This window comes from Artemia sp. Qi Xiang Cuo, chromosome 4, assembly GCF_049724085.1.
Source record: "Artemia sp. Qi Xiang Cuo chromosome 4, ASM4972408v1, whole genome shotgun sequence".
In the NCBI taxonomy this organism is placed as follows: Eukaryota; Metazoa; Arthropoda; class Branchiopoda; order Anostraca; family Artemiidae; genus Artemia; species Artemia sp. Qi Xiang Cuo.
Genome location: NC_142797.1, coordinates 77,183,375 through 77,199,897, shown reverse-complemented (window position 1 = coordinate 77,199,897; position 16,523 = coordinate 77,183,375). Strand labels below are relative to the sequence as shown.

At 34.2% G+C, this 16,523-nt stretch overlaps 1 protein-coding gene across 2 annotated transcripts in view; it reads left to right on the top strand.

Annotated features, from left to right (window-relative positions):
* Positions 1-16,523, top strand: part of LOC148953452 (cytochrome P450 3A56-like) — a 179,851-nt gene that overhangs the window by 76,249 nt on the left and 87,079 nt on the right. For both annotated transcript variants that reach the window (XM_089088543.1, XM_089088544.1), the window contains exon 4: positions 15,769-15,893. In XM_089088543.1, coding sequence (XP_088944669.1) covers positions 15,769-15,893 — 125 coding nt within the window. The remainder of the gene's footprint in view (positions 1-15,768; positions 15,894-16,523) is intronic.

Below are 16,523 nucleotides of genomic sequence, written 5' to 3'. Positions count from 1 at the left end.
CCTTTTGCTTCACACTTTTGACGCAATCTTACAAGAACATGTGTCGATTCTTATACGAACGGTGGACACAGAAGTGATTGTTATTTTGACCTCATGCTTTGATCGCAATGGAGTTTTCGAACTATTTATTGCGTCTGGTGTTGGTACCAAGCTCAAGTACGTTCCCATTCAGAAAATAGTTTGATCGCTGGGGCCGACGAAATCACAGGCACTTTCGTTTATCCACACGTTTACAGGATGTTCTTTTATCCACAACTCAAAGAGGCAGTTCTTTACGACTTGACAAAATATGTCAGGGCTGAAGGAGACTTTCCTTCAACTGACAAACCAGCCTTCCAAGGTGACAGAACAGCAAGTACATGACTTTGAACAATTTGTCATGAAGACATACGACGTAAAACAAGACTGCGACGATGTGAATGAATTTAGGAAAGAAACATTTCTACGACAACCGACCAAAAACATGCAGAGACTTTTTCCAGCCATTGCTTCGCTTTTTCAAAATATCCTTAGAGCTGCACTACAGTCAGGTCATGTATGGAGTTGAAGACTGGAATCAAGTTCCACCTAGTTTATTTATTCCTAGTTTTTCTGACTTTGGCTGGGTCAGATGCACTGATGGAAATTGGCTTCCCAATTGGTTAGGTTCCCTTCCACAAGCTTCAAAAGTCTGTCACGAGACAGTGCGTTGTGGTTGCAAAAAAGAGTGTGAAAGAAGGTGCCGTTACAAGAAATTTTACCTTAATTGATGCCCACTATGCTGATGCAAATAAAAACACTTTAATTGTTCAATATTTGATAATTTTTTTACCAGAAGATTCGATTGATCTCTTTGTGTTCCTGATAAAATTATAATCCTTAAATGCTTTAATCCGGGCGTTTAGCTTCTGTTGATTCATTTACAATAAATAAAGAGATGAAGAGTAATTAAGTATTTAACTGATTTTGGTATAGCAAATGTAAACAAAAGCCATAAATTGCACGCCTCTTTGTCTCTTACTTAAGTAATTGGACTGTACAGACTGTACTACTATTAGGCATATGTCGGAATGGCAGAACGATATTCAAAACTGCTGCATTAATTATTCCACCCCAGCCTGTTATATTGGGATCATGAACTTCGCGCAATTCGGAAAACTAAAATTTTCTTCCGCCATCACCCTAAGTGGATCAACGGCACAACTAAGGTATATTTGTGTGAATATATGTGCCTTTTCATCGATTGCTCCTAATCTGCCCATTTGAAGTCATTACTTCTTTTTTTAACAAAACTTTCTTGAATCTGAAGCCCCTAGCAGCACTTCGGTAAAACTTAGGTTAGCTCTACGTTCATATTCGGAACTTCTGCCATCGATTGCCCCATACTGGCCTATTTGAGCGGTCATATCTTTTCATTTTGACAAACTCATATTTTCGACCGCCATCTTGGATTTGAGGCACCTAGCGGCACTACGGTACAACTTAGGTTATTTTTAAGTTTTTATTTGGAATCTTTGCCAACGATTACCCCATACTAGCCTATTTGAACGGCCTTGTTTCCTCATTTTGACAAACTCGTATTTTTTTTTCCACCATCTTGAATTTGAAGCCACCTAGCGGCGTTCCGAGAAAAAATTTTACTTGCTTAACCAAGCCATATTAAGCAGCATGCGCGAAAGTACATCTCAGCCAATTTCGGTGCTTTCCTCAAACACGGAAGCATTTTGGTGCTTTTCACCCACACTAACTTTCAAATTAACAAAAAGGTTAGTAAAATTATTACAAAAATGAGAACAATAAAGTAAGATTTAAGAAAGATATAAGAAATAGAAGCAAAATAATCGCATTCGTAACGGAGAAGCTGAGGCTAAATGAAAATGCCTTGTCAAATTATTTGTTGAGAAAATCGGCAGTTGATGAAAAAAAAGATGAATACTTGAAGCGTTAGTGTATACAAATTTATATAGAGAGAGACTAGGATTATCGAAGAGACTTATTTCTCTGATGGAAGAGGGGGAATCGGCCATCTAAATGGATACATTTACCGTTTCCTTTCTGAACTCCACCTAAAACTCAGTTTTGACGATTTTCTAGGGAAAATTAGTTCCGTAGGAGACCTTTAGGCTCTGGTCCACTGTTTAAGTCATTATTTACGCCCAAAAATAAATATCTGCACATATCTGTGTAAGACAATATGCAAGAGCAAATTTTCGCATGAAAAGTCTCTGGTTTTCTTATCATTGAAAAGATTAACATTGCAAGGACAGTATCAGATTCTTTTTAATATTTCAATATTTAAGCCCTATTTATACAAATTCAACTCCCCGTATTCTTTTATTCCAACTTTTATTTTTGTTTTTCACACGTTGAATATTAACTCAAAGCTTCTGTATCGCATAAAGAAAATTGGAAGTGTAGAAAACTTAACCTCCCATACAATGTCTCTATACGTCCTAATAAGAAACACTGTACACAGACAATGGCCTAATATCATAAGTTACAGCCGTGTCACAAAGGGCTGTGGTGTCATGTCATCCAGAGAGGCATACTTATTGGACCTTTCAACTATGCTGAGCAAAAATTTTGATCAGATGATCAGAGGCAATGCTATAGCGTTGCCTATAGTAAAGGCCATACGGCTCCAGTGTTTTATTATTCATTTATTTATTATTTATTTTTTTCACAGAGGCACTTCATATAGAAGGGGTCGTATAAACTTCAAAGGGTCGATTGGAAGTTGAGAGTTCTAGTTCCCTATTTTATGGTCAAAAGTGATTGAAAGGCAACTAACACCCCTTTTATGCCCACCATTTCCCCAAATACATCCAATCAAAATTTTGAGATAGCCATTTTGTTCAACGTAGTTGAGAATTCTGGAAAACAAGTCTTTGACGAAGACAACCCCCCTCAAAGCCTTCAGGGCAAGGGTTCAAATTATACCCTGGGGGTATATGAGGTTATTATAGAAAGCGTTGTCGTAGAAACTTCAAAAAGGGCTCATTTGATTAGAAATTTAAATGGCTAGTGTCCTTTTTAATAGTCGAAAGAGATTAGAAGGCAACTAACACCTTTTCCACGCCCACCATTTCTTCAAACACATACAATCAACATTTTGAGATAACCATTTTTAAACGTAGTTTAAAGTTCTGGAAATTATATCTTTGAGTAGGACACTTCCCCAAAGTTTTCAGGGCAAGGGTTATGTTCGGCCCTGGGTGCATATATGGTTCTTATGGAAGGTATACTCGTATTAACTTCACAGAGGGCTCATTTGATTCGAAATTGAAAGTTCTAGTTCACTTTTTAAGCGTCAAAATATATCGGAGGGTAATCAACCCCCCCCACGCTCTTTTTTCCCAAAAGCATCCGATAAAATTTTGAGATAGATATTTTGTAAAAATAGTTCATAGATCATATAAATAATTTCTGAGACCACACTGGCTAATCATGACAAAACAAAAAATCGCGAAGAAAGGAAGAAAACGAGGACAATTAACAGCCAGTGAAAAAATTATGCAAATTTCGGTCAAGACCTCCGCTTGACCGTCCTCAGTGCAGAATAACACTGATAAAAATATAAAAACCAAACCTTAAAATAAAAACACCAAACTAAAATTGGACGACCCTTTCCTAGTAACGGTGAAAGGGTAACTGAATAAAAAACACAAGTCTAAATGACATTTCAGAATTTCATTTTGCGTAAAGCACTTTTAACGGCTGATCGCTTTCCAGTTTGATTGTTATCGGAGACTCTATTCGATTGCACAATATAACTTTGTGGATGTATGTAAAAACGATCAGAATTAATAATTTTGTCATAAATGGGACTTATTGTCTCTATTGAGAGCTACCTTTTGGTGAATGTGCTTTTTTATTTCAACTGCCTCCCTGAAAATTTGCGTGAGACCTAAAACGGGGGCAACGATAGAGGCCTCGTCAAAAAAAATGAAATGGTGTGGACTCTCGTACACATGTTGCGCCAAGGCGGAATCAAAAACCTCAGGCCTTTTGGCGTAACCTCATTGCCTTGTCGATTGAGGACTTGTGCTCAGATAACCTCTCCCCCAATTGCTGTTGGGTTCTACCAACATAAAAACAGCCTCAAGAACAAGGAATTCTATAAACACCACTACCCAGAATGGGGCTGGTTTTATCTTTGCCGTTGTTAAAAAAGTTCTGTGTAATATTTGAGTTTTTAAAGGCGACGCTAAGTTTATATTTTTTAAAGATTCTTTTCAATTTGTCACTCAATTTTGGAATGTAGGGTAGAGCAGTGAAAAGTTTCTTAACATCCACCAATGGGACGGTATCTGTTGGAGCTTGTGGACCTGATGCACTCCCCTCTGCCTTTTTTCGTCTTCTGTCTATAATGGTCTCAAATAATTTTATAGGGTAGCCATTGCAAAATAAAATATCCTTAATATAATTCAATTCTGAGTCTATGTGAGGCTCTGAACATATTCTTATTACTCGGTCAACCAAAGAAATAACAACTCCTCTTTTTATGCAGGGAGAGTGGTTGGAGGAAAAATGCAAATACCTATCGTTATGCGTAGGCTTTCTATAAATAGAAAATTCAAGGCCAGGAGACTTATTGAAAATTAAAACATCTAGGAAAGGAAGTTTGTGATTATGTTCTAGTTCTAAAGTGAACTGAAGGTGAGAGTCCAAAGTGTTTAGATGAGTTACTGTGTGGGAGCATGGAGGAGAGTTACTTAACTCCTTCTTAACTCATCTAAACACTTTGGACTCTAAGTTACTGTGTGGGAGCATGGAGGAGAGTCACTTAACTCCTTCTTAACTCATCTAAACACTTTGGACTCTAACCTTCAAATTGAAATTGAAAGTTCTAGTTCACTTTTTAAGAGTCAAAAGATATCCGAGGGCAAACAGCCCCCCCCCCACACAGACACCCTTTTCCCCCCAAGCCTATGCGATAAAATTTTTAAAATAGCCATTTCATTTAAAAAAACGTTCAAAGGTCAGATAAGAAAAACTCCTGTGTCGACGAAATCCCCGGGGCCCGGAGACAGGCGTTTTAAGTAATGCTCTGGGGGCAAATATAGTTTTAATGGAAGGGATGCTTATATAAACCTCGGAAAGGGTTCATTTGATTGGAAATTGAAAGTTCTCGTTCATTTTTTAAGATTCAAAAGAGATCGGAGGGCAACTAGTACCCCCTCCCCTCCACGCCCTAAATGCATCAGATAAAAATTTTGAGATAGACATTTTGTTAAAACTAGTTCAAAGTTCAGAAAACAAAAACTCCGGTGCCGACAAAGCCCCCCAGGGTCCGGGGGAGGGGTTGTAAGTTATGCCCTGGCGGCATATATGGTTGTTATGGAAGGGATGCTCGTATAAACTTCATAAAGAGCGTAGTTGATTGGAAATTGAAAGTTGTAATTCATTTTTCAGAGTAAAAAGTGAACGGAGGGCAGCTAGCCTCCCCCACACTCCATTATTTTTTTCCCTAGAGTCACTTCATATAGAAGCAGTTGTCGTATAAACTTCAAAGGGGGCTCATTCGATTTGAAATCAAAATTTCTAGTGCCCTATTTAAGAGTCAAAGGTGATCGGACGGCAACTAGCCCCCTCCCCCAAGCCGTTTTTGTCACAAATATATCTGATAGAAAATTTGAGGTAACCATTGCATCAGATAAATTTTTGAGATAGCGAAACTTGGTAAATCTTAAAACGAGGGAAACTTAAATTGAATTTGCAAATCAAGCTTGAAACGAACAAAAATCACCACAATCAAGAGTTTGGGTATCGCCTCGTTCTCTCACTGTAAAAGTCTAAAACCTACTGCGTCATTGGTGCTTTACTAAAAACCAATTTTACTACAAATATTGTCTTTTTCACTTAATATTGAAAATAAACCTTAAAATTATAGTAAAATTTTAAAGTGATCAGCTCTCAGCAATTAACCTCATTATACATAAAATATTCAGTTTAATTTTTTTGTTCTCTCTAAAGTTGCCCAAGACGAATATAGTTTCACTATAAACAAGAGCTTGGGTACTGCCTCTTTCCTTAACTGCAAATAAAAACCAAAAGCCCACTGCGTCATTGGCGCTTCGCTGAAAACGAATTTGCACATTAGGGGGGTGGGGGTGGGAAAATTTGAAGGTCCAATAGAAGTGATTATTATATTCGTAAAGAGCATAAAAAAGGCATCGAGTGGCATGTTCACTTTATAAGGTAAAGTTTTTAACAAGGCTTTAATAAGGTAGAGTTTTGTATGGGAAGAAAGTTAAAAATCAAGAAATTTTGAGGGATGTTAAGACACATCAAAATATACTAATTAGAACTAGATAAAGAATTGGCTTTTAACACTAATTAGAACCAGAAATTACTGTTAAAGAATAAACGAAACCCAAAACGAAAAGATATTAAAATTAACTATCTTACAAACATAAATATTACAGGCGCACATTTTCCCCCCAGAAGGGCTTTGTATACATGGGGTGGTGTTATAAACTTCGGAGGGGCTCATTAAATTTGAAAAAATAATTTCCAGTACCCTTTTTAAGAGTCAAATTTAATAGAGGGCACCAAGCCCCCCCCCCTTTTCACGCCCTCTTTTCCCCAAATGCAGCCAATCAAAATCTTGAGATGGCCATTATGTCAAAAATAGTCAAAAAATGAAGTAATTACAATAATTATGCCTCGGGGGTTGACAAAAACTCCCGCTGCCCCAGGGCAAGGGCTGTGAGTTGTGCAAGCTGTCCATTGTTCATATATAAGGTTTTTATCAAAGAGGTAATCGTATAGACTTTGGAAAAGGCTCATTAGATTAAAATCAAAAGCTCTAGCTTCGTTTTTAAAAGTCAAGAATAATATGACAGTAAGCAACACCCCCCCCCTACACCATTTTTTTCTGAATGCTTCCGATCAAAATTTGGAGTTAACTATTTTGTTCAAGATCACCAAATGTCAAACAGCTAGGGTCTGGGTTTGAATACCCCAGCCGGGGGAAAGGGCTTTAAGTTATATTAGCAGGCCATCGTTACCATATAAAGCTTTTATGGAAAGAATGGTCGTATAAACTCTGGAGGAAATTCATTCAACCAGAAATTTAAATTTATTATGCCCCTTTTCGGACTCGAAAGTGATCAAAGAGTAACAAGCCTCCCCCCCCCCTTTGTGTCTTTTCCCTCCAAATGCATTTTATTATAATTTTGAAATAGCCATTGTCATCAAAATAGTCCAAAAATTAAATTACTATAACATAGGGGGTTGAAAAATCCTCCATAGCCCCTGGTGCAACGATTGTAACTTATGTAAACTGCCTATTATTGGAATATAAGTTTTTGCGGAAGGAGTGGTCGTATTAACTTTGGAGTGGGCTCATTTGATCAGAAATTGATATATCTAGTTCTTTTTTAAGAGTCAAAAGTGATCAATAGGCAACTAGCCCACACCCCAATTTTTCAAAGCGCATCCGGTCCGATATCCAATAAAAATTTTGAGATAGCCATTTTGTTAAAAATAGTTCAAACATCAGATAATAAAAACTCCGAGGTTGACACAAACCCATTTTTTCACTTTAATTATTTCCCGGTCAAAGTTCTCTGCTCGGCATGTTTTGCCGAGCTCCTGGAGTCATTTACCAATTGGGGTTGTGCGTGAGCATGACCCAATTATTTTCCAGGGAAAATTGAGGGATTTTTGTAATAATATTTATCAATTTGTTTGATTTTTTTTTTTTTTTATTTTTTGTTTTTTTTAGTAGTGCCATAATGGAATTTTTATTTGCGTTGTTTTGTTTGCCCGTCGGCGGGGGATAATGTTTTGTTTTTGTTTATTTATATTGAATTATGTGTTGGAAGTTGGAGTTGGCCTAACGAACCGAAAGGTTCCTTGGCGTTTGTTTTTTGTAATTTATGTCTAAATAAAATAATGCTCCTGAAAAAAAAAATATTGTTACTTTGATACCAGTTTTGATACTTTGATGAACATTTGATTTTTTTTTTTAATTTTTATTTTGAAATAAGGACTTTTTAAAAACCTGAAACTTTTTACAATCAAAAATGATCAAAAATTAACTAAAAAAAGCTTTCCGAAAAATAAGTTTTTTAGAGAAAATTAAGGGCCATTTTAAAATTAAGCTCAGCAGATACAAATACCTGTTAAAACTCAAACTCAAAACGACCAGAAGTTACTATTAAAGTATAAATGAAATCCAAAACGAACAGAAATTAAATAAATAATCATAGCAAAAAAACATACAACAAGTATTAATATAAATGAATAAATAGACCTTAAAGGAAGTAATGCTTAAATTGAATATAAAATCAAGCTTAAAACGAAAAACAGTATTTTGCTATTGAAGTATAAGCGAAACTTATAACGAAGAGAAATTAAATAAACAATCAATGCAAACAAACATACAATAGATATTAATGTAAATTAATAAATCAATCTTAAAACAAATGTCAACGGTCAAATATCAACGGTCAAACAATACAGGGGACTTTTTTGAGCAATTAATTAAAAAAAACTTTCCGGAAAATAAGTTTTTCAAAGAAAAGTAAAGGCCATTTTAAACTTAAGCTCAACAGATACAAATACCTTTTAAAATTAAAACTCAAAACGACCAGAAATTACTATTAAAGAATAAGTGAAACCCAAAACGAACAGAAACTAAATAAACAATCATAGCAAAAACATACAACAAGTAATAATAGAAATGAATAAATAGATCTTTAAGCGAGTAATGCTTAGATTGAATATGAAAATCAAGTTAGAAACGAAAAAAAATATTTTTCTATTGAAGCATAAATGAAACTTAAAACGAACAGAAATTAAATAAACAATCAATGCAAACAAACGTATAATAGATATTAATGTAAATGAATAAATAAATCTTAAAACGAGTGAAAATTAAATTAAATATGTAAATCAAGCTTGAAACGAACAAAAATCACTACAAACAAGAGTTTCGGTATCACCTCCTTCTCTCACTGTAAAAGCCTAAAACCTACTATGTCATTGGTGCTTTACTGAAAACCAATTTTATTACAAATACTGTCTTTTGTACTTAATATTGAAAATAAATATTAAAAGTATAATAAAATTTTTAACTGATCACCTTTCAGCAATGAATATCATTATACATCAAATATTTAGTTTAATTTTTTTGTTCTTTCTAAAGTTGTTCAAGACGAATATTGTTTCACTACAAACGAGAGTTTGGATACTGCCTCCTTCCTTAACTGTAAATAAAAACCAAAAGCCTTCTGCGGTATTGGCGCTTCTCTGAAAACGAATTGTATTATGATAATATTTTCTTTTGTACTTAATATTAAAATTAAAATTACAGTAAAATCTTGAACTGATAAAGTTTCAGCAATTAACATCATTATACATCAAATATTCAGTTTAGTTTATTAGTTCTTTCTAAAATTGTTCAAGACCCCTAAAATTGTCCCCTTTCTTAACTGTACAAACCTAAAGACTACTGTGTGATTGGCGCTTCACTGAAAACGAACTATATTCCAAATATTTTCTTTTCCAGTTCTTAGAGCATTGGAAATGAAAATAAAATTACACTGCAAAAAAATTCTGAACTGATGGATCTTCAAAGAGTTAATATAATATATATAAAATATTCAATTTGATTTTGTTTATACTTTTCAATACTGCTCAAGACACATATAGTTTTCAGTAGAGCGCCAATGACGCAGTAGGTCTTAGAATTTTACAGTGAGAGAAGGAGGCGATACCCAAACTCTTTTTTGTAGTGGTTTTTGTTCGTTTCAAGCTAGTTTTACATATTCAATTTAAGTTTCACTCGGTTTAATATTTATTTTTTCATTTACATTAATATCTATTGTATGCTTATTTGTATTGATTGTTTATTTAATTTCTGTTAGTTTTAAGTTTCATTTATACTTCAATAGAAAAACTATATTATTACTTGTTGTATGTTTTTGGCTATGATTGTTTATTTGATTTCTGTTCGTTTTGGGTTTCATTTAATCTTTAATAGTAATTTATGGTCGTTTTGAGTTTGAATTTTAACAGGGATTTGTATCTGCTGAGCTTAAGTTTAAAATGACCTTTACTTTTCTTTGATAAACTTATTTTTCGGAAAGTTTTTTTAATTAATTATGGGAAAAAGGGGCAATGGAGGAACGATGTTTACCCTCCAATATTTTTGGTCACTTAAATGGGGCAACTAGAACTTTTATTTTCGGTTCGAATGAACCTTCTCTCGATCTTCAAGGATCAATGTTTCGATGCGATCACCCACGGGAAAAAAACAACAAAAATAAAAACAAAAACCAAACAAACAAATGAAGACGCATCTGTGATCAATCTTCTGGCAAAAAATACAACTTTCCTAATTTTTGCAGACGAGAGCTAGAAACTTCGACAGTAGGATTCTCTGATACGCTGAATCTGCTGGTGCAATGTTCCGTTAAGATTTCATGATTTTTGGAGATGTTTCCTTCTTTGTTTGAAAATCCTGCAATTTTCTCAGGCTCTAAGCTTTTGATGGAGAACATTAGACTTGATGAATCTATGCATAAGGAATCAGCATATAAAGCCGAATCTTTTGATTGAACTATTGCTACTGAAATTCCGTTCCTTAGAGTTTCGGTTACTATTGTGCTGAGTCGCTCCTTACTTACAGTTCGTTACCACGAACCGTCTGAAGATTATATCGCTGGCCTTTGAATTAGTCTTGACTAGTGCTGACCATATTTTATTAGAGTGCTGATTATATTCAACATTCTGCCGAAAACTTTATCGAGGTTCAATTTAATTTGCTAGCTGAAAGATAAACATACCAACCGAACTACTACCCAGTTTTCTTTCAAAATATAATGATTGCGACGATGCATGTGCCTCCAAGATCCACTAATGGGAGGTTGCAGCCCTGGGCTAGAAGCAAAATTGTTAAGTAAGGAGCGATCCGGCTCAATAATAACCCAAACTCTAAAAAACGGAATTTTGATACCAATAGATATATCAAAAGAATCAGATTTTTATGCTGATTTCAGATACTTCTGTTTCATCAAGTTTAGTTTTACCAATCAAAAGTAACGCGAAAATAGGGGGTGAACACCCTCTTTATGAAATTTAATGAAAATCACACCATCAGATTCAGTGTATCAGAGAACCCAACTATAGAAGTTTCAAGCTTCTATCTGCAAATATGTGGAATTTGTATTTTTTACCAGTAGAAACGGATACATGTTTATTTGTTTTTTCGTTTTTTTTTCCAGGGGTGATCGTAGCGACCCAGTGGTCCTAAAATATCGCGGGATGGCTCATTGGAATGGAAATTAAAAGTTCTAAGGCCCTTTTTAAGTGACCAAAAAAAAAAGAAGGGCAACTATGCCCCCTTCCACGATCATTTTTTTCCAAAGTAACCCGATCAAAATTTTGAGATAGTCATTTTGTTCAATACGGCTAAAAAATACAATAGCTATGTCTTTGAGGATAACTTAAACCCCTCACAGTCCCCGAGGGAAGGTCTGCAAGTTATGAACTTTGCCTAATGTTTACATATAGCATTGGCTACTGGAAACTATACAGGAGTTTTCAGGGGGAGATTTTTTTCTGGTAGTTGGGGAGGGGGGTTGGGGATTACGTGGGAGGATATTTCCATGGAGGAGGTTTTTATGGGGGAAGGAAAATTGCTATGAAGGGGTACCAGATTTCCCAGCATTATTTAAAAAAGCGATCTGAAATTAAATAAAAAACGCAATTTTTTCAACTGAAAGTAAGGAGCAACACCTTAACTTAAAAGGAACAGAAATTATTACGTATATGATTGGATTCGTCCCCTTGTCATTACCTCGCTCTTTGCGCTAAAGTTCTTAGGTTCTTCCACCAGAGCTATTTATTCTAATTAACGACCTTTTTCATTACGGGGTCATTCTTAAGGATTTGGAACAAAATTTGAACTTAAGCGCAAAGACCTAGGTATTGACTAGGGGGAGAACCCCCTAATATACGAATATAAAATTTCGTTACTTAAGTTAATTCGTTACGTGATTCGTTACGTAAGTTAAGTCAGATCAAAGTTTCGAGATAGCCATTTAGCCAAAGCAAGTAAAATTAATATTCAAATTTAGTTTTAATTATTCATGTACGGTGAGCCAAAATCAAAGCTTCATTAATTAAAAACGTTCAGAAATTAAATTGAAAAAACAAGTTTTTTTAAACAGAAAGTAAGGAGCGATATTAAAACTTAAATTAAACAGAAATTATTCCGTATACGAAAGGGGCTCTCCCCTCCTCTTTACACTGAAGTGGGACTTTGTCCCAGAACTTAATTTCTTAAAACAATAAAAAACTTTAGCATAAAGAGCGAGGCGTTCAGGAGGAGAGAGCTCCTTTCATATACGGAATAATTTCTGTTCATTTTAAGTTTAAATGTTGCTCTTTACTTTCAGTTAAAAAACTTATTTTTTTAATCTTAAGAGGGGCTAAAGGTCAGAATATTTGGTCAAAAGATACTATATGCATCTCGGTTGTCAGAAAGGCGTAACTGAAAGATTTCAGGAACGACTAGTGACATCTAGTTGAAACTTTCAGGGAATGTTGAGGGGTTGTTGAATAAAAGCAAAAGACACTAATTAAAACCATTAAATTAGGATTAGATGTTTTAATTCTTACACCAAAGACATGAAGAACTGGATAAATATTCATTATATTAACCAAAACCACAACTTCGACAATACAGAATTATTAGAAATTAAATAAAAAGAAAAATACTGAAAATGATGTTTTTCAAAGAAAAGTAAAGCGTTATATTAAACTCAAGACCAGCAGAAATAAATTCCTATAGTAAACTAAATTCAAAATGACCAAAAATTACTATTAAAGAATAAAGGCAACCCGACACGAACAAAAATTAAAATAAACGATTATAAAAAACAATGAGATAGCAGGTACTAATATTGATGAATAAATAAATCTTGAAACGAATAAGAATTAAATTGAATGCTTGATTCAAACAAAAACCGAACAAAAATTACTAAAAAAGGAACTTGGCTTCTGTCCGTTTCTTCCTTCCCTATCTGTAAAAGTGTAAAGCTTATTGCGTTATTTGCGCTTCACTGAAGACGAAATATGGTACAAATATTTCCTTTTATATTTACAACATTAAGAAATAGAAAATGTATTGAAATAAAAATTTGAATTGCTTGGTTTCCAAGGATTTACTTTATTATATATCAAATATTCAGTTTATTTTCTATTAGTTCTTTTCAGTCGTCTTGATTATTGCAGTAATTTTATATTTATTTTTTTGTCCATGTTTTGAAGAATAAAAGCATTGTGTTCAAGATAAATATATTTTTCAATAGAACGCAAATGACGCACCAAGCCTTAGACTTTTGCGATTAGGGAAGGCGGAAAAGGGCAGTAGCCAAAATCTTGCTTGAAGTAACTTTTGTTTGTTTTAAGCTTGACTTGAAAATTCAATTTAATTTTTACTCGTTTCAATTATTTACGCATCTAAATTACTACCTGCTATCTCTATGTTATCTGTGATTGTTAATTTTAATTTCTGTTCCCTCGGTGTTTCGTTTATTCTTTAATTGTAATTTTCGGACATTTTCAGTTTGATTCGGTCATTTTGGTCAGAATTTATTTCTGCTAGTTTCAAGTTTAAGAATACTCTTTATTTTTTTTTGAAAAACAGCTTTTTTTATTCCCGTTTTAATTAATTCATATAGTAAAAGACTAAAGTGATCAAATTTATTCGAAAAAGAAATAGCAGATGTCTATATTATAATGAAGTAAAACCTGAGTTCAATACGAGAATGAAAGAATACAGTTGCGAAATCGTTTCCCCTTTCTCCGCCAATGGATCAAATTTCATCGGGCTCGTAACTTTTGTTGGCTAACTTTATATATAAAGACATTAAGCTCTTTGGAATTACCTTAAAATGTTAATTCTTGAAATGGATGTGTTGCTATCTAAGCCTTTTTTGAATCGTTGTTACTATAAGCAAGAGTCGCTCCTTACTTATAGTTTACTGCCATTTAACTGCTTAATATACAAAAAAGACATAAAACTAAATATTCCCACTTAAACGTCAAAAAAATGAAGTTCCTAGTAAAACATACCCTCCATCCCTGGGAAATTCCCCAGCCTCTTCTTCTTTTTTGCCAGTAATAACGTAAATGCATAATTTTATGGTTCAAAGAAAACTTTTTTTCTCTCCAGTAATAAGTGAGGTATCATCCCGCAGCACATATATTTAGGCTTAATCAAAAAGATGAGATTGGGCATTACCTTATACCCCTCCCCCCTCAGACCCTCTTCTATATTTATTCTAATATTCAAGGAAAATTAGAGAATTTGGGTGTAAAAAGATACTTCTGTGGCATCAAACATCCCTTTCCCAAACACTCACTCAATGACTCACCGGCTCTCCTCCATATTAGTTGATGCAAAATTATGCATCACTTTACACAATTTTATCGAACATCAAGTAAATCAACTTGGTTAAATGAAAGTTTAAAATACCTGTCAATACCTCTTACTTCCTCTTACCTCTTACTTCTAACCTCTTACTTCTTTTATGGACTACTTGACTCCTTAGGAACAAATAAGCCACGGTGCAGCACTACGGCCCCTGAAATTGAGAAGCTCAAGCTTTACTTTTGTAGTTGTGCTACCTTATACCAGATATTTAGTGACACTTTTTGGCAATACTCTTACGCAGCTCGATGGCTAAGCTACTTTGGCACTTTTTTAGCCTTATGTTTGTGCTATCTAATACCAGACATATGGTAATAATGCTTAGCAGCACCTAGTTGTTGCTCGTTTGCCCGTTAACTGCTTCAGCATAGTTATACTTTTTATTGATTCTATGTTATGGCATGCATCATTGTCACTTTCTCAAGTATGATTCAGGATTAAATGCTTGTTGAAACATTGCCTACTTTTGCACCATTACAAAGTCAATTAATTACAAGTTCTTGATAGTCTAAGATACACAAGTTCCAATATCATATTTTGTTTGATTTTAGTTTATGGGATTTGATTCAACTTACACTTAATGATGTTTGAAAATATTCCAATGGATTTAACACAAAAGAAAACAGCATGAAGCATGGACAATATTTTCTGCCATATCATTGGTACTTACAGGCTCACTGAAAGATTTTTGGTGTTATCATAGCAAGATGCTATAAAATGCTCATTTATTATATATTCTTCTATTTTTTACACTTCAAAACTAATCAAGCTACTAAGATTTGGGCTTAAGTATCTCTACACCAGCACGAAGTCCCTTTACAAGCAGTGACGACATTCACTGATATAATACTCTATACTATGATATATTATGATTATATGAAAGGAACATAAATGAGAGCGATTCTGAAATATATACAGCTTTAACTAGTTAAATATAACATTCAAAACCTAGTTATGGGAATATGATTTTTATTTAAGTTCTTTTTACGCTTTTGCTCTTCAATAATTTCTTCAAATAATTCCAGTGCAGGTAAACATTTAGGCATAGTTCAGGATGCAATACGCATTAATGATACCCTAATGAACTCACTTACGTTTTCTTGGTTGTAACGTCTGAGATATAACAGAGCAGGACTTCAATTAAATATCAGATGACCACTGTCATTACTTACTACCCAAATTTTTTTGAGCAAGCCTTTATAAAAACAAAAACAACAAAACAAACAAACACTATAGTTTTTTTCTTTTTTTTGTGAATTTGATCAATTTGGATTCAGTAGGCTACACACTCTGTGACGATCCGGCTTGATATTTTTTCAACAACACCTTTTGTTTAGGACGAATCAAGGGGAGTATCCGCAAGAAATTAGTAAGTGAAATTGCCCGAAGGAAAACATGGAGGCCGAGCATACCAGACTTGGTACAACTTATGTTAGAGGCAAGGGAGTCGGATAAAGAAAAGGTAAACGATAACAGATATAAAACAATAAAAGTAGATATAAAACTAGAAAAAACAATGATTCTTAAATTAATAGTTTTTGCTCTTTTTAAAGTTTTATATCTTTTTCTATTCTTTAGAACTATAGCCTAGAAATATATAACCAGGCTAAGAAGAGAGCTACCATTAAATGTGATTCTCATCCTTAGGTGCAATAGCAACGTTTAGTTTGGCTCCAGCCTGATTTTTAACCTCTTAATTATTCTTTCTTTTGCTCTTAATTTTGTTTGCTCTTATTTTTGCTCTTATTTGCTATAATTATTCTTTTAATTGCTCTAGATGTAAGAAGTGAGTCCTGACTTTGGTTTAGAATAATAAATTTCTTACGTACAGGGCACGAGCTTACATTTTTGGCATGAGGTAGTGAGGGGGGGGGGAAGGGGGATGAGGTTTTCTTGTTTTTTTTTTACAATGTAGTTTTTGCTTGTTTTGAACTCCGATCGAACTTTACAGTCACCCTTTTGAGCAACCCTTTGCTGAATTTGCAGTATTTTATTCTTTCATTTATTAAAAGGAATGCCAATTCGCAAAAATGTAAGGGGGGGGGCAATTTTTGTCAATGTTTACCTCAATAAAATTTTCAGAAAGTTAATT